Source organism: Colobus angolensis, unplaced genomic scaffold (genome assembly GCF_000951035.1).
Source record: "Colobus angolensis palliatus isolate OR3802 unplaced genomic scaffold, Cang.pa_1.0 Scaffold116, whole genome shotgun sequence".
NCBI classification, from domain to species: domain Eukaryota; kingdom Metazoa; phylum Chordata; class Mammalia; order Primates; family Cercopithecidae; genus Colobus; species Colobus angolensis.
In genome coordinates, this window is record NW_012112697.1 from 5211250 (window position 1) to 5237406 (window position 26157).

General features: G+C 45.0%; 1 protein-coding gene across 1 annotated transcript in view; it reads left to right on the top strand.

The window, feature by feature from the left end:
• HYDIN (HYDIN, axonemal central pair apparatus protein) overlaps nucleotides 1-26157 on the top strand; it is a 434530-nt gene that overhangs the window by 333180 nt on the left and 75193 nt on the right. The window contains exons 52-63 of the mRNA XM_011962106.1: nucleotides 450-609; nucleotides 717-889; nucleotides 3522-3720; nucleotides 8561-8660; nucleotides 10099-10198; nucleotides 12131-12299; nucleotides 12790-13028; nucleotides 14976-15093; nucleotides 20133-20337; nucleotides 21360-21595; nucleotides 24793-24944; nucleotides 25055-25244. Of these exons, the coding sequence (XP_011817496.1) occupies nucleotides 450-609; nucleotides 717-889; nucleotides 3522-3720; nucleotides 8561-8660; nucleotides 10099-10198; nucleotides 12131-12299; nucleotides 12790-13028; nucleotides 14976-15093; nucleotides 20133-20337; nucleotides 21360-21595; nucleotides 24793-24944; nucleotides 25055-25244 (2041 nt within the window). The remainder of the gene's footprint in view (nucleotides 1-449; nucleotides 610-716; nucleotides 890-3521; nucleotides 3721-8560; nucleotides 8661-10098; nucleotides 10199-12130; nucleotides 12300-12789; nucleotides 13029-14975; nucleotides 15094-20132; nucleotides 20338-21359; nucleotides 21596-24792; nucleotides 24945-25054; nucleotides 25245-26157) is intronic.

The window sequence follows — 26157 nt, forward strand, 5'->3', positions numbered from 1 at the left end:
AAACTCCCTCTCAAAAAAAAAAAAAAAAAAAGTTACTCAAGTGATCATCTCTCTCAGGGACATAAGCAGGTGGAAGGATAGATCTACATATTTCTCAGTTAGAATTCTTTGCAATAATCATAGCTAACATTCATTAGGCATTTGCTATCCACAGCTGTCCTGAGAGCTTTAGATGTGTGATCTCACTTCCTAGTCAGCCATTCTAAGTGGTGTTATCACCCCGTTTTAGAGATAAGGAGACCAAGGCTTGAGGGAGTCAAGTCACAGTGTAGCATTTATTCTCCAAGGCAAATCTGCACAACTACAAACCTCATGTTCTTAGCCACCATGCCGCTGCCTCCATGCAGCCACACTGTCCCTCTGAATTGCCTTTCATGTCACAACCTTCTTTTCCACCTGCATTCTCATTCAGTCTTCATACCCTTAGCGCCATTCTTGTTCATCCCCAGGTACAAGTCATCCTTATTCCCAGGCAACATGGAGACGCTAACAATCCTGAACACTTCCTTAATGGTGGTCGAGGCATCCTTCTATTTTCAGAATGATGTCAAAGCAAACACATACTTCCTGGAACCCAACACCATGGTCCTGAAACCCAATGAGAAGCAGGTACAGTCATATGGACACAAGTCACCAGGGCAAGGCTTTCTTGGGAAATTTGAGGCCTTGGCATCCTTGGTGTAAATGTACTTTCTTTTGACTTTTCCTTCCATCAGATATTAACCGTATGGGCCTACCCTACTTCCGTTGGTGTCTTTGAAGACAGCATTGTCTGCTGCATCAATGATAACCCAGAGCCAGCCATCTTCCAATTAAGCTGCCAGGGGATCCGCCCGGAACTAGAGCTGGAACCCAGGCAATTACATTTTGACCGGCTCTTGCTGCACAGGTCAGAGTTCTAGATCATGTCAGGACTGGAATGGAATTTAAAGAGTGTTTAATTCTGGGGTAATAAACTCATCCTGATTTATTCCGGACTCTCTTGGTTTTAGCACTGAAAGTTCTGTACCCTGGGAAACTCCTTGGTCTATGCAAACCGGGATGGTTAGTAAACCTATTTAATTAACAGATTGTTAACTTGGGTTCAGCAGATGAACTTCAGCAGGGCCAAGGATCCCCCTAAGATGAACTGCCAAAATATGCATATGTCTGTGTTTCTTCAGAAGAAGGATGAGCTTTCTTCAGATTCTCAAAGCAGTCTATTGTCCAAGAGGTTAAGAATCTTTGCACCATCCTGGCTAACATGGTGAAACCCCGTCTCTACAAAAAAATACAAAAACTAGCCGGGCGAGGTGGCGGCCGCCTGTAGTCCCAGCTACTCGGGAGGCTGAGGCAGGAGAATGGCATAAACCCGGGAGGCGGAGCTTGCAGTGAGCTGAGATCCGACCACTGCACTCCAGCCTGGGTGACAGAGCGAGACTCTGCCTCAAAAAAAAAAAAAAAAAAAAAAAAAGAATCTTTGCTCTAGAAGTTAGAGTAAAAGCAGAACATTAGACCAAAACTGGAACTTACATATTCATTAATTGGAATTATTATTGGAATTGGTATTATTATTCTAAATAGAAAAATGTTTATTTCTGGGGCTTCTGGGAGAGAATATTGTTATGATTGTTATGATATATGTCCTGCATTCTTTAATCACCACCACCAGCCCCATTTCCTGATAAATACTGGTTAAAGAACTAAGTAATAATTGAAGTAACCAAAAGTGCTTTTTCTTTCCTCCAGTGAGTCATGATCATGCCACTACCCTCTAACTGGGGTAACAGAGCGAAACCTTGTCTCGAAAAAAAAAAGCATAGAAAAATATTGGTAAAAATGAGCAGAACCCCAGTAAATAGTGGGACAACATCAAGCAGTCTAACGTATTTGTGATTGGAGTCCCAGAAGGAAAAGAGAGAGAATGGGACAAAAAGTCTATATTTGAAGAGTAGATGGAACTTTCCCAAATTTGGTGAAAAAGCAAAAACTTACCATTCCAAGAAGCTTAGCAAACCTTAAGCTGGATAAATATAGTTATAGCCCAAGTCTTGCCACTAAATTTGTGACTTTGGGGCCATCAATTAACCTCTATAAGCCTCAGGGGTTTTTTTGTTTTGTTTCGTTTCAAGACAGTCTCCGTCTGTCACTCAGGCTGGAGTACAGTGGTGCGATCTCAGCTTAGTGCAACCTCTGCCTCCTGGATTCAAGCGATTCTCCTGCCTCAGCCTCCTAAGTAGCTGGGATTATGGGTGGGCGTGCACCACCACACCCAGCTAATTTTTTGTGTTATTTTATTTTTAGTAGAGACAGGGTTTCGCCATGTTGCCCAGGCTGGTCTCAACTCCTGAGCTCAGGCAATTCACCTGCCCCAACCTCCCAAAGGGCTGGGATTACAGGCTGAGCCACCGTGCCTGGATGGTTCAGGTTTTTCAAGGTCATCTGGGGTTAATAATATCAACTCCACCTATTTTGTTTAATAGATTAATAACCAAGAAAGAAACCCACATTAAGTCAAAGTTTAGTCCAACTACTTAAAAGCAGAAATTAAGAGAAAATCTTGGAAACAGCCAGGAGAAAATGAAATACAATATGACTGACTCCTCATCAGTAACAAAGGAAGCTGGAAGACAAGAGAATGGCATTTTTAATGTGCTAAAGGAAAATACAGTTGACCTTTGAACAATGCAGGTTTGAACTGGGTGGGTCTGCTTATATGTGAATTTTTTTTTCAATGAAACGCAAATTGAAAATATGGTAGACCTAAATAAAACAATTCAAAAAAGGGTTAAGAAATGTTGTTCAACACCCACCCACACGAAAGAGAAACTACGATTTTTAAAAATCATATGCTTGGCCGGGTGCAGTGGCTTACGCCTGTAATCCCAGCACTTTGGGAGGCCAAGACAGGCAGATCACAAGGCCAGGAGTTCAAGACCAGCCTGGCTAACATGGTGAAACCCCTTCTCTACTAAAAATACAAAAATTACTGGGCATGGTGGCAGGCGCCTGTAATCCCAGCTCCTCAGGAGGCGGAGGCAGGAGAATTGCTTGAGCCCAGGAGGCAGAGGTTGCAGTGAGCCGAGATTGCACCACTGTACTCCAGCCTGGGCAACAGAGCAAGACTCTGTCTCCAAAAGAAAAAAGAAAAGAAAAGAAAAAGAAAAAAAAATTATACGCTAAGGTGGCCATTATCCTTAGCAAACTAATGCAGGAACCGAAAACCAAATACCACATGTTCTTACTTACAAGTGGGAGCTAAGTGATGAGAACCAGTGGGCACAAAGAGGGGAACAACAGACACTGGGACCTACTCGAGGGTGGAGGGTGGAAGAAGGAAGAAGAACAGAAAAATAACTATTGGGTACTAGGCTTAGTACCTGGGTGATGAAATAATCTGTACAGCAAACCCCCATGACACAAGTTTACCTATACAACAAACTTGCACATGAACCCCTGAACCTAAAATAAAAGTTAAAAAGAAAAAACATGTGTAACTACAAAATTTGAAATGAAATTTCAACTTCCTTTTGTCTCTGCAGACTGGAATCCAGGGTAGTTCTTCTCCGCAATGTCACGCTCCTGCCTGTGGCCTGGCGGATCACCAGCCTGGAGCACTTGGGTGATGATTTCACCGCATCCATGATGCAGGGGACCATCCCCCCCGAGGCTGAGTATGGCCTGCACCTGTACTTTCAACCCACCAAGCCTGTCAACATCAAGAAGGCTATTCGGTTGGAGGTGAGGCTTCACACATCCACAGACTTGGTTATCAAAGCACGTACACACACACACACACACAGAGGTCTCCCTGTTACATGCTCCCATCTGATCCCCTTTCGATATCCCCAGTCCACAATATCTTGCTGTGTACACAACTACAAGCTCTATAGAGGCAATATTGCTTATGGCTGATTTCCCAGTGCCAGGAACAGAGCAATCAATGTGGAAGGAAGGAACAAATAAATGAATGAAAGAATGAATGAACAAATGAACAAATGGAGTTTCTGTACCTGGGTAAACATCAGAGTCCTGATTTCACACACCTAAACCCAGTCACCCATCAGATTCCTATCTGGGTAAATGTCACCCTCCACCCTATTGCCCCCAACAGACACCTGGGGATCAGCCTTAATTCCCCCTTTTCTTAATGGCCTCCCTTCCAACGCAGGCCTCCAACAAAGGTTGCTAATTTTACCTCCCAATGTATCTTTTTTTTTTTTTTTTGAGTTGGAGTCCCGCTCTGTCATCCTGGCTGGAGTGCAGTGGCGTGATCTCGGCTCACTGCAACCTCCACGTCCAGGGTTCAAGCAATTATCCTGCTTCAGCCTCCCGCATAGCTGGGACTACAGGCATGCGCCACTACACCCAGCTAACTTTCTGTATTTTTAGTAGAGACGAGGTTTCACCATGTTGGCCAGGCTGGCCTCAAATTCCTGACCTCAAGTGATCCTCACGCCTCAGCCTCCCAAAGTGCTGGGATTACAGGTGTGGTGCCTCCCAATGTATCTTTCCCATCCATTTCTTTCTCCTCGCTGTTGCCACCACCTTGTCCAGGCCGCCTGTAGTTTCTCTCACCTGGACTTCTACAGAGGTGTCCTAACTGACTTCCCTGGTGACATTCCCCACAGTGTCCAGAGGGATCTTTACAATGTCATTCAGACAGGTTATGCCCCCTCCTAATGCACTCTACTGGCTTCCCACTGCAGTAGGAATAAAGCCCGGGGTCCTCACCTGCCTCTGAGGCAATGCCTGCCTCCACATCACAACTTGCTCCACCCTCACCCTCACTCATTGGCTCCCATGCACTGTCTTGGCTCTTGGCTCAAGCCCCTGACCTTGCTGCAACCCTGCTGGGAATCTGCCCTTAGGCTCCTGCTTTAGGGCCCCCCAACATTGCTGTTTCAACTGGGCTTCTCTCGCCATCCCTTTGAGAGAATCCCCCTTATGTGCAATAACCCACCCTGTCTTCCATCCTTCAGAGCACCACCTCTTCCTAACATTATCCTGCTTCTTTCTTTACTTTCTTTTATGAACTGCATCAGGGCAGGATCTCACCTAACTTAACATCTGTCTTAGTTCCCCAGGGCTACTGTAACAAATTACCATACACTGGGTGATGTGAAAAAACAGATATTCCTCTCTCACCTTTCTGGAGGTGAGATGTCCAAAATCAAGGTGCCGGCAGGGCCATGCTCTCTCTGAAGGCTCCAGGGAAGAACACTTCCTCTCTCTCCCGTTCGGCTTCTGGGGTGTCCTGCGAGTGTTCTCAGCTTCTGGCTGCATCACTCCAGTCTCTGCCTCCGTTATCACAACACCTCTTTTGTCTGTGTCTTCTCTTCCGTCTCTTATAAGAATATTTATCAATGGCACACTCAGATAATCTAAGACGATCTCATCTCTAGATCTTTGACTTAATTAAATCCACAAATACCCTTTCTTCCAAATAAGGTCATATTCATAGGCTTCCAGGAGTTAAGAAGTAGACATACTTTTTGGGGGACCACTATTCAACCCCCCATACCATCGTATTCCCGGTGTCTAGCATGGGATTGGATGAAGTAGGCACTCAGTGGAACCTGATGAATGAACAAATGAATGAATGAATGAATGCCATTGAGTTTTAATACTTGAACTAGGCCGGGCACGGTGGCTCAGGCCTGTAATCCCATCATTTTGGGAGGCCGAGGTGGGCGGATCACTTGAGGTCAGGAGTGTGAGACCAGCCTGGCCAACATGGTGAAACTGCATCTCTACTAAAAATACAAAAATTAGCTGGATGTGGTGGCACACACCTGTAACCCCAGCTACTCGGGAGGCTGAGGCAGGAGAATCACTTGAACCTTGGAGGCGGAGGTTGCAGTGAGCCAAGATTGCACCACTGCACTCCAGCCTGGGCAAGAGAGCGAGACTCTGTCTCAAAAAAAAAGTACTTAAACTGATTCTTTGACATTCAAGGGATCATCCCAGCTTCTCCTTGAATGCTTCCAGGAATAGAAAATTTACCACTACCACTTCAAGCAGCCTGTTCTCCCTTTACACAGGTCTGTCAATTCTTCTTTGGGTTGAGCTCAGAATTCTCCCTGTCAATTACATGCATGAATCATGTTTCTACCTTTTGGGGCCACTCAGTGGATCTAAACTCTCTTTTCCCTTATCAATGGCAGCCCTTCACTGAAAGGGCTGAAAACAGATATTGATAGATGCATTCACTCCATGAATGTGTAGAAGCCCAGAGGTTCTGGTCAACACTTTTAGCACCAGTCTCTGCACAGGCACAGGCCTCTGAACCAGGTACCCAGACCCCTGGCTGGTGTAGGGCCTGAAGTCCCCCAGCTGTCCCAGCTTCGTCCTTTAGTTGCTGGATCATGGGGAGTCCAGGGGTTCCTGTGGTGGGGATGCACAGGAGGCACACAGCAAGGGAATATTGAAGAGGTCATCATGACAGCTGCTTACCAACTGGTACAGAAAGGTTTTTGTTTTTATTATTATTTTTATTTTTCTTGACACAGGGTCTCACTCTGCTGCTCAGGCTGGAGTGCAGTGGTGCAATCTCGGCTCACTGCAACTTCCACCTCCTGGACTCAAGCAATCCTCCCACCTCAGCCTCCTGAGTAGCTGGAACCACAGACATGCACCACCATACCCAGCTAATTTTGGTAATTTTTGTAGAGGTGAGGTCTTGCCATGTTGCCCAGGCAGGTACCAAACTCCTGAGCTCAAGCGATCTGCCCACCTTGTCCTCCCAAAGTGCTGGGATTACAGGCATGAGCCTCTGCACCCGGCCACGTTTTTGTATTTTCACAACTGTTGTGACCATCTCTGTGTGTCCCAGCCAAACAGCAGCCTGATTAGGGCTCTGAACAAAGCAGCATGGATTTCCGTTGAGCCCCCCAAAGTGAACTTATATTCACTTCCACATCCACAGAAGGAAATGCCTTCATCTCCAGTCCCTTTGGAAAGCACTTGGTGAATTTGTTTTATTTCATCTGTATAACCTTCAATTGTCCTTCCTATTTTCCTCGATTCAAAATTCAATCTTCCCACTGCCTCCGACCCACCCTGGGGAAGTCAAGAAATAGAAGGCTCCAGGCACTTGGCATCCCTCAGGAGAGAGGCGCTGCATAAATCCTGTCAGCCCATCTTGTCATCTGTCAGAGGGCAAGCAGTCAGAGAAAGAAGGCGAAACTCAAGTCGGTCCAGTTTGCTCCGTGAAACGTTGGCAAACATCTAATGAAAGAGAAGATAGAAATTCTGAATTAAAACTTGAGTTTGGTGACAGCTGCAAATTTTCTCCTGGTAGCCAAAGCATAGGCAATTGGGAGTGGGTGGCTTGGGCTTTAAACTGGAGCAGAGACAGAGGTGGACTCCCCAGAGCAGACCCAGGAGAGCTTTCCCCACTGCCCACCAGCTCTTTTCCTGGACAGATGGACCCTTTACCACCTCCTAGTTAGCCTCAAGAGGCAACAGTCGGTTCCTGTCATTTACCCACTTTTTGATAGGATTATTTGGGGATTTTTTGCTGATTTGATTGAGTTCCTTGTATATTCTGGATATTAGTCCTTTGTCAGATGCATAGTTTATAAATATTTTCTACCATTCTGCGGGTTGTCAGTCTAACCATTTGTACCCCCAAAAGCTATTGAAATAAAATACGTGTATATATAAAGAAGAGGAAAAAAGAGTCAACAATCAGGTCAGGCTGACAGCTGCAGCAGTTCAGAGGTGCCAGAGAATAATGAGGGAGGGACCCCCCACAAGCATGACACCAGAGGGGTCCCAATCCCCACGATATTCACAGAAATAAAACATTTGGTATTTCCAAACATTAAACACTTGCTTTCTATGAAAAGTCTAGCACTTTCCCCACAGGTTGAGCCACAAACAAAGAACAGAATGATTCAAATTTATAAAATGAGTAGAGCAAGGATGACTTGGAGCATAAAAGTTTTCTGTTTCAACTGTCAGGTCAGTGCTCACCAGGTTCATTTGATTTAGAAGTTAAAAAAAATAAAAATAAAAATAAAACAGTCGGGCATGATGGCTTACAAATCCCAACACTTTTGGAGGCTGAGACAGGAGGATTGTTTGAGTCCAGGAGTTCGAGACCAGCCTGGGCAACATGGTGAAACCCCATCTCTACAAAAAGATACAAAAATTTGTGGAGCATAATGGTGCACTCCTGTAGTCCCAGCTACTTGGAAGGCTAAGATAGGAGGATGGCTTGAGCCCGGGAGGTCAAGGCTGCCGTGAGCCAAGATTACGCAACTATACTCCAGCCTGGGTGACAGAGTGAGAGCCTGTCTCAAAAAAGAAAACCACTTTCCTGTAATGTCTACTCCAAGCCCAAACTTCAGTAATGTAGCAACAATAAAGAAAAGTCAGTCCCTTTTCCCCATTCTTGTATTCTTTATACCAGCATTCCCCAAATCCTACCAAATGCTTGGTAAAGATAAAATACCTACAGGGGAATACATTTCAAAAACAGTCCCTGCCATATCCCCTTTAGGATGTTACATGTTTCAGACTCCAAGCACCTACAGGTCTTGCTTTTACTGAAGAATTTCTCTTACTCTGCCAGGTTTTAGATGCAGAAAATCTTCTCGGTGTTGTTCAGATTGAAAATATCATGGTCTTTGCAGAGGCATATGACATCGCCTTGGACATCACCTTCCCCAAAGGTCTGTTGGGCCCTTCAAGGAAAGGGTGTTTGGAAATTGGGTCTTTTGTATAGTGTATTTCTGTGTAGAGAAAGGCTAGTGTGTTGTCAGTATTGCAGGGATTGGGAATGGGGCAATTTTAATAAATAATAATGTGAGCCCCAGAGTGATATTAGCAACATGACTACAAATCGTAATTTCTCCAACCAGAGAGAGAAGGCGGGTGGTCATGGATGTAAAATTTGCAGAGCTCTTTTCAGAGCAGTCATTTGACAGTAAACACCTCTCCTCTTTCCTGTATTAGTTTTCTATCACTGCCATAAAATGTCACCATAAGCTTTCTGGCTTAAAACAACACAAATGTATTACCCTACAGTTCTGGAAGTCACAAGTGCAAAATGGGTCTCACTGGGCTAAAATCAAGGTGTCAGCAGGGCTGCCTTCCCTTCTGGAAGCTCTGGGGGAGAATCCATTTCCATACCATTTCCAGCTCCTAGAAGCCACCCACATGGTCCCCTTCCTCCACCTTCAGAGACAGCAAGGTTGGGCCAACTCCTTCTCACGTTGCCTTTTCTCTGGTTCTCCCACCCTGCCTTCTTCTTTTGTTCTTAAGCCCCCTTGTGATTATATTGAGCTGACCAAGATATTCCAAATTAATCTCCGTATTTGTAGGTCAATGAATTAATTCCACCTGCTTCTTTAATTCCCCTATGCCATGTAAGACAGCATATTCACAGATTCCAGGGATTGGGGGATGGGGGTGAGGCTGTTATCTGTCCCCACACTGCCCTAACACCCAAGTTTCAGCTCTCCCTTTAGCCTACAGCTCTCCATTTCCCTCCTTTCCCCGAGAGGTCTCTTCATCAAAACTCACAGAATGTTAGAGCCACGTATTAGTTTAGATGTCATGAGTCTCATGTACAAAGATCTTTTATTGCAGCATTTTTATAACAATGAAGAGTTGGAAATAACCTAAATGCCCATCAATAATGAAATAATAGTATTATAGGAATAATATCATGAATTACGGAACTGCCATATCATGGGATATTATGCAGCCACTAAGATCACACCTATGGGGAGTTTTTAATTATTTGGGGGAAATGCTTATGATGTTAATGCTAAGTAAAACAACATAAATGTATGTGTAATATCCCAACTTTATGCAAGACTTTTTTAAATACTGAAAGTTTTAGCTGATGGTAGACGTGAAAGACAATAATCCTAGGACGGATGGAATCCAGAGGGACCAGCCCTGTAGAGTGCATCAAGAGCAGCATCTGTTGTTTGTTTGCCCAGACTCAATTATAAGAGGCTTTTCTAACCATAGTACTTTCAGAAAACAAATTCTCTTAAACTGTCACCATGCATTTTCCACGTGAACTTCAACAGGCACTTCCCCTGCTTCCCACTCTCATGCCCACTCACCTCTGTCTGCCCTGGCCCCTGGTCTCTGCAGGAGCTGAAGGGGCCCTGGATTTTGGGATTGTCAGGGTCACAGAGGAGGTGAAGCAGCCCCTGCAATTGAAGAACCGTGGGAAATACGAGATCGCATTCAGGTAACTGGAATCCCATCGGGTGTAAGGCCATCAAGTCCACCGTGGGGAGGAATGGAGGGAAATACGAGATCGCATTCAGGTAACCTGAATCCCATGGGGTTTGTGGCCATCAAGTCCACCGTTGGGAGGAATGTGGTCTGGGAAACTTTTCTTATCAGTCAGTCAAGGAAATCATAAGAACCGTCTCTGCTTTTTTGCCTGCCTTGGCTTCAAATGAATGGAATTCCACCTGCTAAGGGAGCAGAGATTTTCACATTGCTCTCAACTCTGCAGCTTAACAGGGGCCTTTAAGTGGCCCGGATGTACCTGGCCAGAAACTGTAGGTGTCTGGGAGTGGAGGAAGAGATGTGGAAGAGGCTGGGAGGGGGAGATTCTAGGGGTGAGAAGAGGTCCCGGGATGGAGGGAGAGACTGGAGATGGGTGACCTGGCCTCAAGCTGTCCTGCCTTCTGCCAGCTCTTATCTGCTTTACAAGGAGATAAAGAAAATCAGCAGGTTTCATGTGAAGAAAGGGCTTTCCTTTTTCATTACATTCTGAGAACCATGATATTATACAATCCAAATAGTGACTTGGTGGAATAGAGCTCCAGCTTGTGCTCATCCCCTGAGATTAAAAAGGAAACAAAGAGGCTGGGTGTGATGGCTCATGCCTATAATCCCAGCACTGTGGGAGGCCAAGGCGGGCAGATTGCTTGGGCCCAGGAGTTCGAGACCAGCCTGAGCAAAATGGCGAGACCCCCCCTGCCTCTACAAAATACAAAAAAAGTTAGCTGGGCATGGTGGTCGTATCACTTGTAGTCCCAGCTACTTGAGAGACTGGGATGGGAGGATCACTTGAGCCCAGAGAGGTCAAGTCTGCAGTGAGCCGTGATCATGCCACTGCACTCCAGCCTCAGCAACAGAGTAAGACCCTGTCTCAAAAAAAGAAAAAAAAAAAAAAGGAAAGAAAAGAAAAGGAAAAAAAGAAGAAACACAAAATCAGGGAGGTTCCTCAGCAAGGAAAGGGTGGCACAGGGGAGGAGGAGGGAAACACCCCTCAGACAGGGCCACACAGCCCTTCATGGTGGTGCCCACACTTCTCGTTCCTTGGAAGGTTCTCCTTCCCCAAGAATTCACAATTGACAAATAGACTTTTCCCCTGTCACTTTGGAATTAGTGCTAAGTGGAATCTTGCCTATTGGTGAGTTTTCTTTTAGATTAACACAGGGGCATTAGCTGTGCTCTTTGAGGTTGCATGGAATGGAGTCACTCTCAGGTTGGAACAGGTGATAGAGGGTTTGTTTAAAGAATGTGCAGGGAAGTAAGGAAGCACAGGGGTGCAAGTAATTGGGCAACCAGGGTCTCCTGGAGCGTGGGGGTGACATTCAGAGCCCCACAGCAACTCCGGGTATCCCACCTCTGCCTAGGTGGGATATACCTTGAGCCTACGCCAGTCCCTCTGTCAGTCTCATGAGCGAGCTTCTTCCTGTGGTTCTTGCCTCACCTCCAGTAGGCCATGGGCTTCCTTCCCTAGTACTTCTGTTGCAGGGCCCCTGCCCACTCCCTGCTCTCTCTCCCCAGGTTCCCTGGTTTCTGTGTCACTGTTCGCTCTGTGTGTACTGAAAGCCAGACACACAAACAGAGAAAGAGAGAATTAATTTAGTTGGTCCTTTTTCAGTATCCAGTGTCCCTGTTGGACAGAGATCTCCTGCAATGGCCTCTCTTGACCATGGGTCAAGTATGGCTGTCTTTGCCTTAAGCATTAATTCCTGGCCTTGTCAATCCTGGCTAAGGAGAGGCGATCACAGCGTACAAAGCACAGTGGACTCTGCTGGACGTAGTGGTTAAACAGGGTTGGAGACACAGCAGGCACTCAACCATGTAGAGTCTCCTCTCTCGGATCTTGAGTTCCAGGCATAATGACTTAGGCTGACTTTTTATTCTTGTCTTTCAGCTTTTCCGTGGACTCTATAGGGATTTCAACACCTAATATAAATTCCATGATCTCAGTCCAACCCAAAAAGGGTTCACTGACCCCAACAGAAAAACCCACAAATGTCCAAGTTTTCTTCCGTGCAAAAAAGGAAGTGAAGATCGAGCACCAGCCTGTTCTGCGCTGTCAGGTAAGAGAGCTCCAAAGGGAGGGGCTGCTTCAATGGCAGGATCATGGGACTCCCGTTGCAAAGAAGGATACATGACCTAATCCATGCTCCAGGAAGAAAAGGGGAGGGCTGGCCTGGGTGGCAACCGGATAGGATACACCGGGGTTCTGTTCTAACTAGCAGGCAAAGTCATCAGAATTAGAGTCAGAGAGGAAATGTGCCCCCAAGTCTTCAGAGAGCATCAAAGGCAGGGAAGCTGAGTTCCATCATCAAGTGCAAAGGATGAGCAGGGAGTTGAAAACAGGAGGAAAAGTTGGCTATGTTGACCCTTGGCTGGTACACAGTAAGCTCCATTTTAGTGTCTGCTAATATCATTGTTGATGCAATAATACAAAGACAGTGAAATAACATGGCTTCATGTCAATGATGAAAATAGGGAATGGGGTAGATAATAATAAGACTTCTGTAGCTACAGCAGTGGCTGACTTGCTCATTCTTCTTCCCTTTCTAGATTATTGAGCCCAGTATTTCAGAAGGAGGTGAGATCATTGCCAGCATCCCAATTAAGTTTTCCGTGAATGCAGTATATTCCAAATACAACATCACCCCCACCTCTGTCATCAACTTTGGAGCTTTGATCTGTGGCACTCGTAAAAGCACCACCTTCACCATAGAAAATCAAGGTGTTACTGACTTCAAGTTTGCCCTTTATAAGCTGACAGGGGAGAGCCCCATTCATCAAAAGAAAGCGTAAGACAAATATTTACTTAACTCACTGCATTCCCTCTTTAATATGTGCTTTATATTTTATAAAGAGCTTTCATATATCTTACTTAAATTCACCCAATCCCCTTTTGTGAGTGAGGCCTGTAAAATTTAAGAATGGTTCATTCAGATTATGCACAAAAGCTGGGTGCGGTGGCTCACACCTCTAATCCCAGCACTTTGGGAGGCCAAGGCAGGCAGATCATCTGAGGTCAGGAGTTCGAGACCAGCCTGGCCAACGTGGTGAAACCCCATCTCTATTAGCAATATAAAAATTAGCCAGATGTGGTGGCACATGCCTGTAATCCTAGCTACTCTGGAGGCTGAGGCAGGAGAATTGCTTGAATCCGGGAAGCAGAGGTTGCAGTGAGCCGAGATCACACCACTGCATTCCAGTCTGGGTGACAGAGCAAGACCCCCGTCTCAAAAAAATAAAAAATAAAAAATTTTTAAAAGATATTATACACGAAATTACCAGTAGATCTTGGTGTGAGCCCACATCTTTTGACTCCAGGTTTCATAGATTTCCTATAGAATATATCATAAATTTTGGTTGAACAAACAGTCTTCTGCCTGGAATTTTGTCTGTTGTCCTGGTGCTTCTGGTGTGATAAAGGACTTATTGGATCATTGTCCTATGTGTCATTCTGTACAACACCAAGAAATTATTATCACAGCAAGCTCAATCAAAAGAAATCATAGCAGTGCTTCATGGTGGCGCTGCCTTGGAAACGCGGAAGAGAGCAAGTGCGGTGATGCCTTCAGCCTACCAGGGGCTGTTATTGTTATTGCCTGTTACTATTATTGCCTTCTGGCCATGAAGACACCATCACAAAGCTACCTTCATAGTTGTCCCAACAGCAAAACTCCATGTTCTTCAAAAGGAGGCTGTCAATCAATTCACCCAAAACAATTGGTCTTTTGAGTGCTTTTGGCTTCCATTGGGCTAACATACTCTTATTGGGCAAATTAAGAGGGTTTTTACTGATTCCTGAGGCACTTCTGATTTAATTTTGACTTTCTAGCTAATTCTTTTAAATAGGATATATGGCTTTACATTGTTTGTAGTTGTTTTATATTTCTGTAGCTATTCTTTTCTGTTTTGACAAAGTTTGAACATTTTTTAAAGTGCAGAGTTAAATTGTGTAAAGTCTCTGTCTTCCTCATTTAATTTCAACCGATTCTTTTCACAATTTGTTTTATAATAATTTAATGTCTATAATGATTTTAACTTAATTCTGTTTTGCTTTGCATTGTTTTTTATTTATTTTTTATTTTAGCATGCACAAGTTCATGCAAAACACACGAAAGGGGGTTGAACTTCAGGTGTTCTGGTCATTAAGCAAGTAAATGCTTAAATATATAAAATTCTCAAAAGTTTAAGATGCATTTCAGATACATTTGAATATTTTAGGTGAACTGGTCTCTAGGCAAACTAATTATTGGATAAACTAGTTTCAAGGCAAGTGAACAATTACCAAGACCTATATTTGAACTACTGCTTATACTAAACCTTGAAAACATCACGACTATAAATGTGAAGATACAGAAGGCACATATTAATTTATGTGCCATTTCACTTTTTAAAATGAGATTAAGTAAAACATTTGACATCCACAAGTAATTTTCTATACACTGCTTTCCAGTGAACTCAAGTAGGCATTTAAAAATTACTATCTTCTTGCAGTAATTTTCAGTGTCCCTACAAATCATATTTAATAAGTATAATTACTGCCTAGTTTCCTTACAATTGTTAAATGAGTTTGGTCAGTGATTAACTAGCTAACTATGCCACTCCAGTGTCCTCTTGGGCAAAGACAGGCCCCTTCCCCCATTCCTAGGAGAAGGGACCTTGCAGGGAAACAGACAGGTGGTATCTAATGTTACCCCCCATCCCACAACCTAAGGGTATATTCTTGCTTCTTTAATCAGAGCCAGCCACGTCAGACATGCAAGATCCCGAGAAAGTGAGAGCTTCTACAAAACTGGCCCTTCCAGAGCAGCCAAGTTCTCTGACACGATTCAGAGAGAAATCACCACCACAGGCCAGGTGCGTGTCTTTTTCCCTGTTCATACAGATACCCAGTAAAGCCAACTCCCAATTAGCTCTTGACACCAAATACCTCCCTAGGATAATAGGATTTGAATCCATCATGGCAGGAATATGAAATAATTATACTGAAATGTCACTTGCATTTTAAGCTAAGATGTTATAGCCATTAATTTAGATATCCTCTTTTGCTTTAAAACTTTCATTGGCTTACCATTGCCTTAAAATTGTTTCTACTCTTCATGAAATGTATTTTAATCAAGAGTAATTTGTTTGCAAGAAAGAGAAGCCCATTCAAACAGGCTTAAACAAAAGGAGATTTGAGGTTTGCTGTTTCTGGTAAGATCAACTAGATGTACTTTTCCCTATTCTTCCCAACTAAGTACAACTAAAAACCCTGGGCATTGTATATAAAACAGACAGACTTCAGACTCTGAAAGGTAGAGAGAAGAAACCAGACCAGCCCCAGGGTCTTTGGGACCCAAGGAAGATCAAGGTGGTGAGTTCCCAAGTTTTCTTTTTGCCTCATATCTCCCAGACTGGGTGCTGAAGCAGCCAACAACCCTAAAACATCAACAGACGCAGACAAAAAGCAAGCCCCAACAGAAGCCTACTCCTACTTTCTTTCTGCCTTTCTAGGTTGCCCCTAGTAAGACAGAAAACTTCTAGATAATAACTGTTCTACTCCAGCCAAACACCAAAGAAAAATATGTGGTCCCACGCCACCTCTGCTAGCAAAGGCCGAATAGAGATACTAGACTCCACCCTCTCCAAGCTGTCATGAGGTGCCCCACCCCCTTGCCACGGTGGCATCAGAGAAGGTCAAATAGGAAGCCAAGACTTTCATTCCCATGGGTGGTAACAAGCATCCCCCACCACCTCCAATGCTGTTTGTGGAGATACTACATGGGGAACCGTGACGTCCACCCCAACCTAGTGGAAATGAGACATTCCCCCGTCCCCTGCTGGAATGGTGTCAGAGGACCCCTCCATCTCCCATAGCATCAGCAGAACAGTAACAGGCACTCACCCGTCCCCACCAGGAAGGTATCAGTTGAGGACTGGTGGAGAGCTGGGACACCCACCCCTGCCCAGCGGGAATGATGAGTCTGAGTGGGGAATACAGACTACTGCCCCCACTTGGCAGTAGCAAGGCAGTGCACTACCTTCCCCAGCCAGGGTAGTGTCAAAAGAAAGCCAGCTCAACCAGATTTAAATCAGATCGCCAGTCTCATAGCATAACACCCAAAATGTCCAGGTTTCAAGTGAAAATCACTCATCATACCAAGAACCAGGAAGAATTCAAACTGAAGGAGAATAGATAAATGCTAAATGACAACACTGAGATGACAGCGGTGTTAGAATTATCTGAAAATGTTTCAATGAGCAATTATAAGCATGCCTGGAAAAATTTTAAAATAGTATGTCTCAGCAAAGAAAGAAGATGTAGAGAAGAAGCAAATGGAAATTCTGGAATTGAAGATAAATAAACAAATTTGGAACTCAATGGATGGGCTCAACAACACAGAGGGAACAGAGGAAAAGAATCGGTGAACTTGAAGACAGACAATAGGGATTCCTGTGTTCGTTTCTTATTGTTCTCACAACAAATTACCTCAGATTTAGAAGCTTAAAGTATTACACATTTTTTATCTTATTGTTCTGTAGGTCAGAAGTGCTAAAATCAAGGTGTTGGAAGGGCTGTATTCTTTTCTGGAGACAGCAGGAAAGAATCCTTTTCATTGTTTTTTTAGCTTCTAGAGGCAGCCCACATTCCTTGGCTTGTAGTCCCCTTCTATCATCTTCAAAGTCAGCAACAGTGGATTGAAGCCTTCTCACATCACGTTACTCCAACCTCCTCTACAGTCATATCTCCTTCTAACTCTCTTCCATTTCTAAGGACCCCTGTGATTACACTGGGCCCATTATAATCCAGAATAATCTCCTCATCACAAGCTTCTTAATGTAATCATGTCAACCAAGTCCTTTTGCTGTGTAAGATAACATATTCGCTGGTTCTAGAGATTAGGGTGTGGACATCTTTGAGAGGCCATTATTCTGCCCAGTCTAAACAAAAGAGAGAAAGTAGACTCTGTTTTGAGTCTCTTGAAAGTCTATTTAAGTCTAATGATAAAAAATGAAGAGATGCTCAGGGATCTGTGGAACCGTAACAAAAGATCTAATGCTGTTTTCATTGGAGTTCCAGAAAGAGTTACAAAAGAGGGTGGAACTGAAAAGGTACTCGAAGGAATAATGACAGAAAACTTTTCAAATTTGGAAAAAGATGTAAACCTACAGACTCAAGAATTTGAGCAAACCCAAATAGGAGAAACCAAAAGAAATCCTTACCGACACACATCATAGTCAAACTTCTGAAAATTAAAGAAAAGAAAAAAAAATCTTGAGCATATCAAGAGAGAAATGAACCTTGAATGACAGCAGATTTCTTACAAAAACCATAGAGACCCAAAAGAAAGTGGCACAATATTTTCAAGTGTAGAGAACTGTGAACCCAGAATCTTATATCCAGCAAAAATATTTCTCAGGGATAAATGGAAAATCGACTTTCTCAAATGAAACAAGGCTAAAATAATTTGTCACTAGTAGACTTACCCTAAAAGAATGGCTAAAGGAAGTTCTCAAAACAGAAAGTAAATAACAGAAGATGTAATCATGGAACATCAACAAGGAAGAAAAAAACATGGTAAGTAATAATGTAGGTAAATTCAGTAGACCTTACTTCTCTTCCTGGGTTTTCTAAATTATGTTTGTCAATGGAAGCAAAACTATAATACTGTCTGATATGGTTTTAAATGGATGTAGAGGAAATATTTTAGAGCAGGGTAGAGGAAAGAATCAGTGAACTTGAAGACAGACAAGAGGAATTCTTTATAAAAAGCAGGTGAATGAGCAGTTGTTAAGCAAGATGGTAAATACTATAATTGAGGTGCTTGTACATGGATAGACTCTAGAAAAATGGAAGAATGAAGTCTTGCTGTTCTGGGTAGCTGTGAACAGTTATTGAAGGCTTCACGGAGGAGGAGGTACTTGATTTGTGTATCAGAATCATGTTTGATTGCAGATAGCAGAAAATCCAACGTTAGTGGTTTAAACAAATATGGCATATTTAAATGGGGTAGGCAATTGCTGGTGTTGGTTTCACAGTTTATTGTTGCTTGTGATTCTCTTGGCCTTTCCCTCATGGTGCCAAGGTGGCTGCTGCAGCTCCAGCCACCACCTCTGCGTTGAAGGCAATGAGAGAAGCAGGTTTTCTGCACTCTGTGAACAGCAATAATTATTGATTGAAGTGAACTGGGTTTTCTACATGTTGGTTTTTATGTCTTTTCAGGTGGTTTCCTCTTGTCAAGCAAAGGCTTCTGTTTCATTAACATACGTAATTTTCTACATATGTTTCTGTAACTCTCATCTCTTCTACAGATTTTTTTTCCTTCTTTGACTACCATATCTTCTCAGCCTTCAGTGAGACAGCCTCTCCAGCACTCTGCCTTTCAGTTGCAATGAACTTATCCTCTCCTCTACATTGGCAACTTATTTTAATGCTCACAGCCTGGATCTTGCATCACAAGAAACTGAGGTGCTTCTGAATCCTTAATTTCCAAGACCTCTTTCTCTGACCGCTTCCCTTTCTCCTAGCTTTCTGCTACCTCAGTTCCACTCGTTTCAGCTGTTCTTTGCCCCCACTATGACTTTGCTCCTTTGAGACAACATCATGCCATTTTCTACTATTCTCCAACCTTCTCCTCTGTCAGGATGGTTTATCTGGGAATCACCGGTGCCCAGGGCATTTCCTAGCATATAGTAGGTATTTAGTAAATAGTGACCAAATTAGTTAATAGCAGCTTCCACATATGTCTCTGCAGTCACACTGCACAATGCTAGGGGCTGCATCCACACAGATGCCTATGTGAAGAGTGCCACTAGACTCAGCACTAATTTCTGCTGTGGTTCCTAGATCTGGCAGGAGGTCCTTCACAAACCCCAGCTGCCAGAGGTTTTGCACAAATCCAGTTGCCAGAGTATGAGAACACTCACACAAGTCATGCAAAGCAAATTGTCACTCACAGATAGGTAGCAAGAACCAATAGAAACTTCGTATTCATGGACAGCTGGTCCCCCAAGGCTCAAGAAAGCTGTCTTGAACAAATGAAGTCCTGCCTATGCATGCCCCACTTCACACTGCAGCTGAAGGACACCAAAAGCATTCTGTCCTGGAGTCTGTGCTCCAGAGGAAATGTGGATCTCTGAGCTGAAGGACATTCTGTTCTAGGAAGGATGAGAACAGAGCCTGGGCTGTTCCAGACCCTTCCCTTATCTCAGGCCACTGCATTGTCAGTACATTCTATAGTCATCCAGAAAACTACAAGCAGGAGAGAGAAGAACAGGGACATCTAAGGATTGCACCAACATCCTGGTTTTTTGGGGTGTTTGTTTGTTTGTTTGTTTGCTTGTTTGTTTTTTAGCACTAATTCTATACCAGATGCTATGCTACATGCTTCACACCTGTTATTTCATTTAAACCTCCAGCAATCTCTGGGGTTGGGGCTTTAGCCCCATTTTATAGATAAATAAACTGAGACTCAGAGAAGTCATTTGTTTAAGGGCAAACAGTCAATATTTAGCAGGGCTGGGATTCAAACCCAGGTGTGTCTCACTCAAAAGCCCATAACCTCACCCGCTACTCGATTCTGCACCCATCTGATTCAAGATGCCTAGCTGAATAAGTGCTATATGATGTGGAGTCTGTCTGTTCCTTTAAACCCTTAGTTCAAACACGATTCATCTGAAGGAATTTGCACAGAAGGAAGCACTGAGAGAGCAGCCTATCATTGAAGACGCCCTGCCCATCCCAGGCCCTCTGTCCCTCCAGGAGGAGAGGAGTGAGGGCCCAGAGAGTGCCTGTGAGAAGAAGCCCCACGTGTCTCTCACCATCTTCACACCATCTCACAGCCCCCATAGTCTGGCTGTTTGTCACTCACTTTGCCTCCAAGTCTCCTATCCCTCCCACCCTTGTCCTGCAGGCCCGCTTCGCCCATGGCATGTTCACCGTGTACCCTGGGTTTGGCTCCATCCCTTCCGGAGGACAGCAGGTCATCAACGTTGACTGTGTGGCTGACCCCGTGGGAAAGTGTGAGGAGTTTATAGCCATTGATATCTCCGGCCGAGACCCTACAGTTCAGCCTGCCGGCATTCCTTACACTTTACTGGCTGAAGCCTGCCTACCAGGTACTCACCACTCACATTGGACAACACCACTTAAAAGATGTTCGTCTGAGACCAGGTGCAGTGGCTCATGCTTGTGATCCCAGCACTGTGGGAGGCCAAGGCGGGTGGATCACCTAAGATCAGGAGTTTGAGACCAGCCTGACCAACATGACAAAACCTCGTCTCTACTAAAAATACAAAAAATTAGCCGGGTGTGGTGGCACATGCCTGTAATCCCAGCTACTCAGAAGGTACTCGAACCCAGGAGGTGGAGTTTGCAGTGAGCCAAGATCACGCCACTGTACTCCACAACAGAGCAAGAGTCCGTCTCAAAAACTAAATATATAAATAAGAGACCTTCATCTGTAACACTTCTACCTCTTTCTTGCAAGTTTTTCCAAAGATGTCTGGCAGACATGGCTGGGCTGCTTCCTTTGGGGTCCTGGAACTTCTTCTAGTGTCTTCAGTTGTATTTTTCCAGGACATATACCTAAGGGAGGAGGTGCAGCTTGACACTCCCAGGAGGCTGGTCCTGGATTCCCAGATGAATAGTGTTATCTGAGAATCATGGTGGGATGGGCTGTGGCACAGGACCTAGGAGCACTGAGTCCCGCTCATGGCCAGGCCACTCCCGGTGGGCAACATGTCCACAGAGAACAATGTTCAGGTACTGAGCATACAAAATCTGTAACCCAGCAGGAGGGCACATGAGGTGCAAAGAGCATGCCTCATGCTTTGATGATAGGATCACTGGAGCCTTAAAGCATAGTGGGCCAGTTGCCTCCTTCCCTCCACAGCCAACCCCAGATCCTGGATCTTACCACTGGGAGAGAAAGGCTCACTGGAGTGTGGCAACCAGCAAGGGCAGTACAAAAGAGGAAGACAAGACAGAATGTTTCCCATCCCTCACACCCCCTTGCATGACTTCCCCTATGTGTCCTCCACGATTCTTCTTTGTGAGAATCCAGAGCTCCAAATTAGGAATTACAGAGAGGAAATCCAGCAATCAGGCTACATCTCATAGTCTCCCGTTCACTCCCCAGCCTTTGTGACCGAAAACAACGCCTTGATATTTGAAGAGCACCAGATATGTACCAGCGCCAACCTGTACCACATCCTGCAGACCATAGAGAGCGGGGGGCTGTTCGTCGAGGACGAGAACAAGTTCATCTTCTGCAATGTCCTCGTGGGCCGCCGAGCCAAGGCTCGTTTCAAGATCAGCAATGTGGGAAAGATCGCCTGTGATGTCAACATTGTAGTCAGGCCTATCTCCAATAAGGTGAGACGCTCCCAATGGCCCCTGGCCCACCATGATTGGCATAAACTTGGAAGAAGGGCTCTCAGCATCCTCGGCTCTGGAGCCTGTATGCGTGAGTGGAAATTATCAGGCCCTGCTGGAAGTTATGTGAAGTAACTGGGGTTTCCCCTAGGCCAGTGGTGATACGTTTGTCCCAGTGGGTGTCTCCTCCGGGTACCTTTGTGATAAATGAGTACGCATGAACGAGCAAACCGCATTCCTCCATTAAACGCTCACTATGTGCCTAAAATAGACAAAGCATGGTGGGGAGAGGCTAAAGTGAGCGCCAACTCCAGACAGGCCTGCCTCCAGCTGCATATTCTGCTGGTAAGGGAGATTTGGGGGCATCAGATTCTGAGGATAAGGTGAAATGGTGAGCACTTTTTAGCCCTTCCCATGTGACAAGCACTGTGCTAAGTGATTTATATTTATTGCTTCCTTTTGCCCTCACAACAACTCTTCCAACTTTGTATTATTATCCCAATTCTACAGTTAGGGAAACTGAGGCTTAAAAAGCCAAATCCTTCCCCTAGGTCCCAGAGCCTGAGAATATAGGGCTGGGCTTAAAGCCAAGCTTCATCCACATACAAGATGAAATAATTGCCCAATTCAGGGGTCTGCCAGGCTCAAAATTGCCTTTTCTGTCTGAGTCACATCATACTTTTTTTCACAGCAGAACAGAAAATTCAGGATACCAAGAGAGGTCTTAATCAATGGGTTTCCATCACCCTTAATTTCCAATCCAATGTGTAGCAAATACTCTAGTTTTATGGCGGCTGCTTCAGTTCTCTGCCCGAAAGTCGAATCTGGGCCCAGGAAGTCCTCAGGCCCTGGAGCTGGCATTGTTCACAGCTGAGGGTGGTGGGGAAGTCACCAAGGGTGTTGGTGTCAGCCTAGAGCTACATATGGAGTGTGCATTCCTGGGGGAATGTCAACGCAGAGAGCTATGGTTGGGGAGACTACATAATCCCTTTTATGACTTCCTTCAGACTCTGGTGACACCCAGTCATTCTCTGATTTTTTTTTTTTTTTTTTTTTTGGAGACAGAATCTTGCTCTGTTGCCCAGGCTGGAGTGCAGTGGCACGATCTCAGCTCACTGCAAGCTCTGCCTCCCAGGTTCACACCATTCTCCTGCCTCAGCCTCCCGAGTAGCTGGGACTACAGGCGCCCAGCACCACGCCCGGCTAATTTTTTGTATTTTTAGTAAAGACGGAGTTTCACCGTGTTAGCCGGGATGGTCTCAATCTCCTGACCTCATGATCCACCCAACGCGGCCTCCCGAAGTACTGGGATTACAGGCGTGAGCCACCGCGCCTGGCCTATTCTCTGATCTTATTTGGGATACTAAGGAGCAGCTTTCTCCCTATTCTGTACTAAAAACGTAAAAAGTGAGCAAGGCCTGTAATCCTAGCACTTTGGGAGGCTGAGATGCACGGATCACAAGATCAGGAGATCGAGACCATCCTGGCTAACACGGTGAAACCCCGTCTCTACTAAAACATACAAAAAAACTAGCCGGGCGAGGTGGCAGGCGCCTGTAGTCCCAGCTGCTCGGGAGGCTGAGGCAGGAGAATGGCGTAAACCCGGGAAGCGGAGCTTGCAGTGAGCCATGATGGCGTCACTGCACTCCAGCCTGGGCAACAGAACGAGACTCCATCTCAAAAAAACAACAACAAAAAAAGAGCAAGACTGATTTTTTTTTTTTCTTTTTTTAAGACAGTCTTATTCTCGTTGCCCAGGCTGGAGTGCAGTGGCACCATCATGGCTCACTGCAGCCTCGACTTCCTGGGCTCAAGTGATCCTCCCACCTCAGCCTCCTGAGTAGCTGGGACTACAGGCACACACCACCATGCTTGACTAGTTTTTGTATTTTTTGTAGAGACGGGGTTTCCCATGTTGGCCAGGCTGGTCTCGAACTCCTGGGCTCAAGCGATCCTCCCACCTCTGCCTCCCAAAGTGCTAGGATTACAGGAGTGAGCCACCACACCCAGCCGCAAGCCTGATTTCTAAAGAGAGACTTTATAAGAGGATTTGCAGAAATCGTATGTTCTCCTCCACCCTAGTTCACAGACTTGAAGGCTATCCCTTGGAAAAAGCAAAGAGAAACCTGAGTACCCTCAGTTTAAGATCAAGAGGGAACAGTCAGTCTTGAATCCCACCTACTTCCCATAAGAATGAAAAATCCTTTTAAGGCCATGCCAGGGTTCTGTACAGTCCCAAAATGCTGCCACAAGATGGGAACAGATAAAGTGCCTTGGGAGGTTGCTCTAGCCAAGGTTCTTGGAGTTACAAGGAGCAGAATCCCTCTCAGATTAGCCCAAACAAAGCAAGGCTTACTGCAGCAAATCGGACACCTCAGACACAGAACACATCACGTGGCCAGGACTCCTTGAGACTGGCACCATCACCTGAAGTCCACCCTTTAGAAGACCAGCGGATGCTCTGTCCGTCTGTCAGCGGCCACATGTCTCTCTCACAGGGTTTCCATTGCTCCATTCTCTCATCTAGCTTTCTCATCTTGCATGTGATTCAGCCAGCTCCCATTTCAGCTCCACATTTTAACAACCAGCACCGGCCCGGCACGGTGGCTCACACCTATAATCCCAGTACTATGGGAGGCCGAGGCAGGCAGATCACTTGAGCCCAGGAGTTTGAGACCAGCCTGGGAAACATGACGAAACCCCATATGTACAAAAAAAATAAAAATAATTAGCTGGGCATAGTGGCACACACCTGTAGTCCCAGCTACTCGGGAGGCTGAGGTGGGAGAATTGCCTGGGTCCAGGAGGTTGAGGATGCAGTGAGCCATGATCATGCCACTGCACTCCAACATAAGTGACAGAGCAAGATCCTGTCAAAAAAGAATTTAAAAACCAACCAACACCAATCTTTGGGCATCCCAGTTTAGTTGACAGGGGTGGGGTAGCAGGGACAACATCTGGATTCCTGGCTTAGTTCATCAATTTGAGTCAAAAATCATAGGTCTAGCCAAATCTGGCCAGGCATCATTCAGGGGTGGGTCCCAGGCTGTTCCCTCCAGGGCCCCTGACCCTGCAGGCAGTGGAGCATGTCCACCACAGCACTTAGACGAGAGGCGGGGGGGCTCTTGGAAATAAGGAGTAAGCCTGATGAGAATCCAAAGGCGCTGACATACTCTGGTCTCTGCCCCCATCACCAGCCCTTTGCCCGCATCACCGACATTTTTGAAGTGGAACCCAACAAGATGTGCATTGCCAGTCATTCCCATGCCTTTGCCACGGTGTCCTTCACCCCGCAGATCATGCAGAACTACCAGTGCATCTTTGAGGCTACCTTGGATGGCTTGCCCAGGTACCAGCTCCTAGCTCCCTCTCCTGCAGCAGGGCTGCAGGCCACATTCCCTAGGGAGTGTCATTCCCACCACACCAGACTGACAGGCTACAATCTTCCTGTTCCTACAGCACCCTGGCCAAGAGCCGAGGCCTCGTGTTTGACATCGCTGGTGAGGGGAACCTCCCGCGAGTGACGGTTGTACGGCCAATTCTTCATAACCAACGTGGAAACCCCTTACTCCTCTTTAAGAGGCTTCTGCTTGGTCATTCAGAGAAGCTGCCTCTCATCCTCAAGAACAATGGCGTCCTCCCTGCCCAGGTAATACTCGAGGATGAAGCATGAGGCTGAAAGGGAGAAGAATCCAGAAGTTACACTTCTGCCATTGGGGCCTCTGCCATGCCTAATGTATGAGGACTTCTCTGTTGATCTGCATACATTAACCTGTGTGTCACGGACTTGCAGAGGGGAATCTAGCATGGTATTTGTCCTCAGGGAAAGTAGGAAACCAGATTCCACAATATATCATTAACTACTGTCCAAGGTAACGTGCAGTGATGTGCACCAAGCTGAGTGGGCAGGATTATGGGTATTCTTAATATCTTCTTTAGTTTTTAATTGTTTTCTGTAATGAACGTTGCATTTGGAATAAGACGATAAAAGAAACTTCAGTAGGGGTAAGAAATACAACATCCAAATGTATTTTGATTCGATGATTAAATTGTGGTTTTATTTTACAAAAAAAAGTGATGTATTGTGCTCTGCAAGGGACTGTAGGATTTTTGAAAAAGATCTATTCCCATCTAGACAATAAAGGGAAAATTCACTGTAAATGACATTTGAACGGGGCTCATTGAAGGAGCTGGGTTTCAGCAGTGCCTTCAGTGGGCATTTGGCAGTCCATGCAAACCAGAAAGAGAGAGAAAGCTTCAAAGGTGCAGAAGCCAAAAAAAAAAAAACATGCATGCTACTGCAGGAACTGGTAAGCACCCAGCTTCATGAGAGCATAGGTAGAGGTAGAAGAGCAAGGAAGATAAAAATGAAAGGATACAGTAATGGAGCAACTTGTGGAAGGCTTGGGATTCTCTAAATATTTTAAACCCTACAAGACATTGCTACTGTTGTTATTGCTGCTATTCTTACTGTTTATCCTTTTATGGCTCATTTAGGTTTATTCATTTATTAATCATTTTTATTGCTCTTTTTTTTTTTTTTTTTTTTTTTTTTTTTTTTT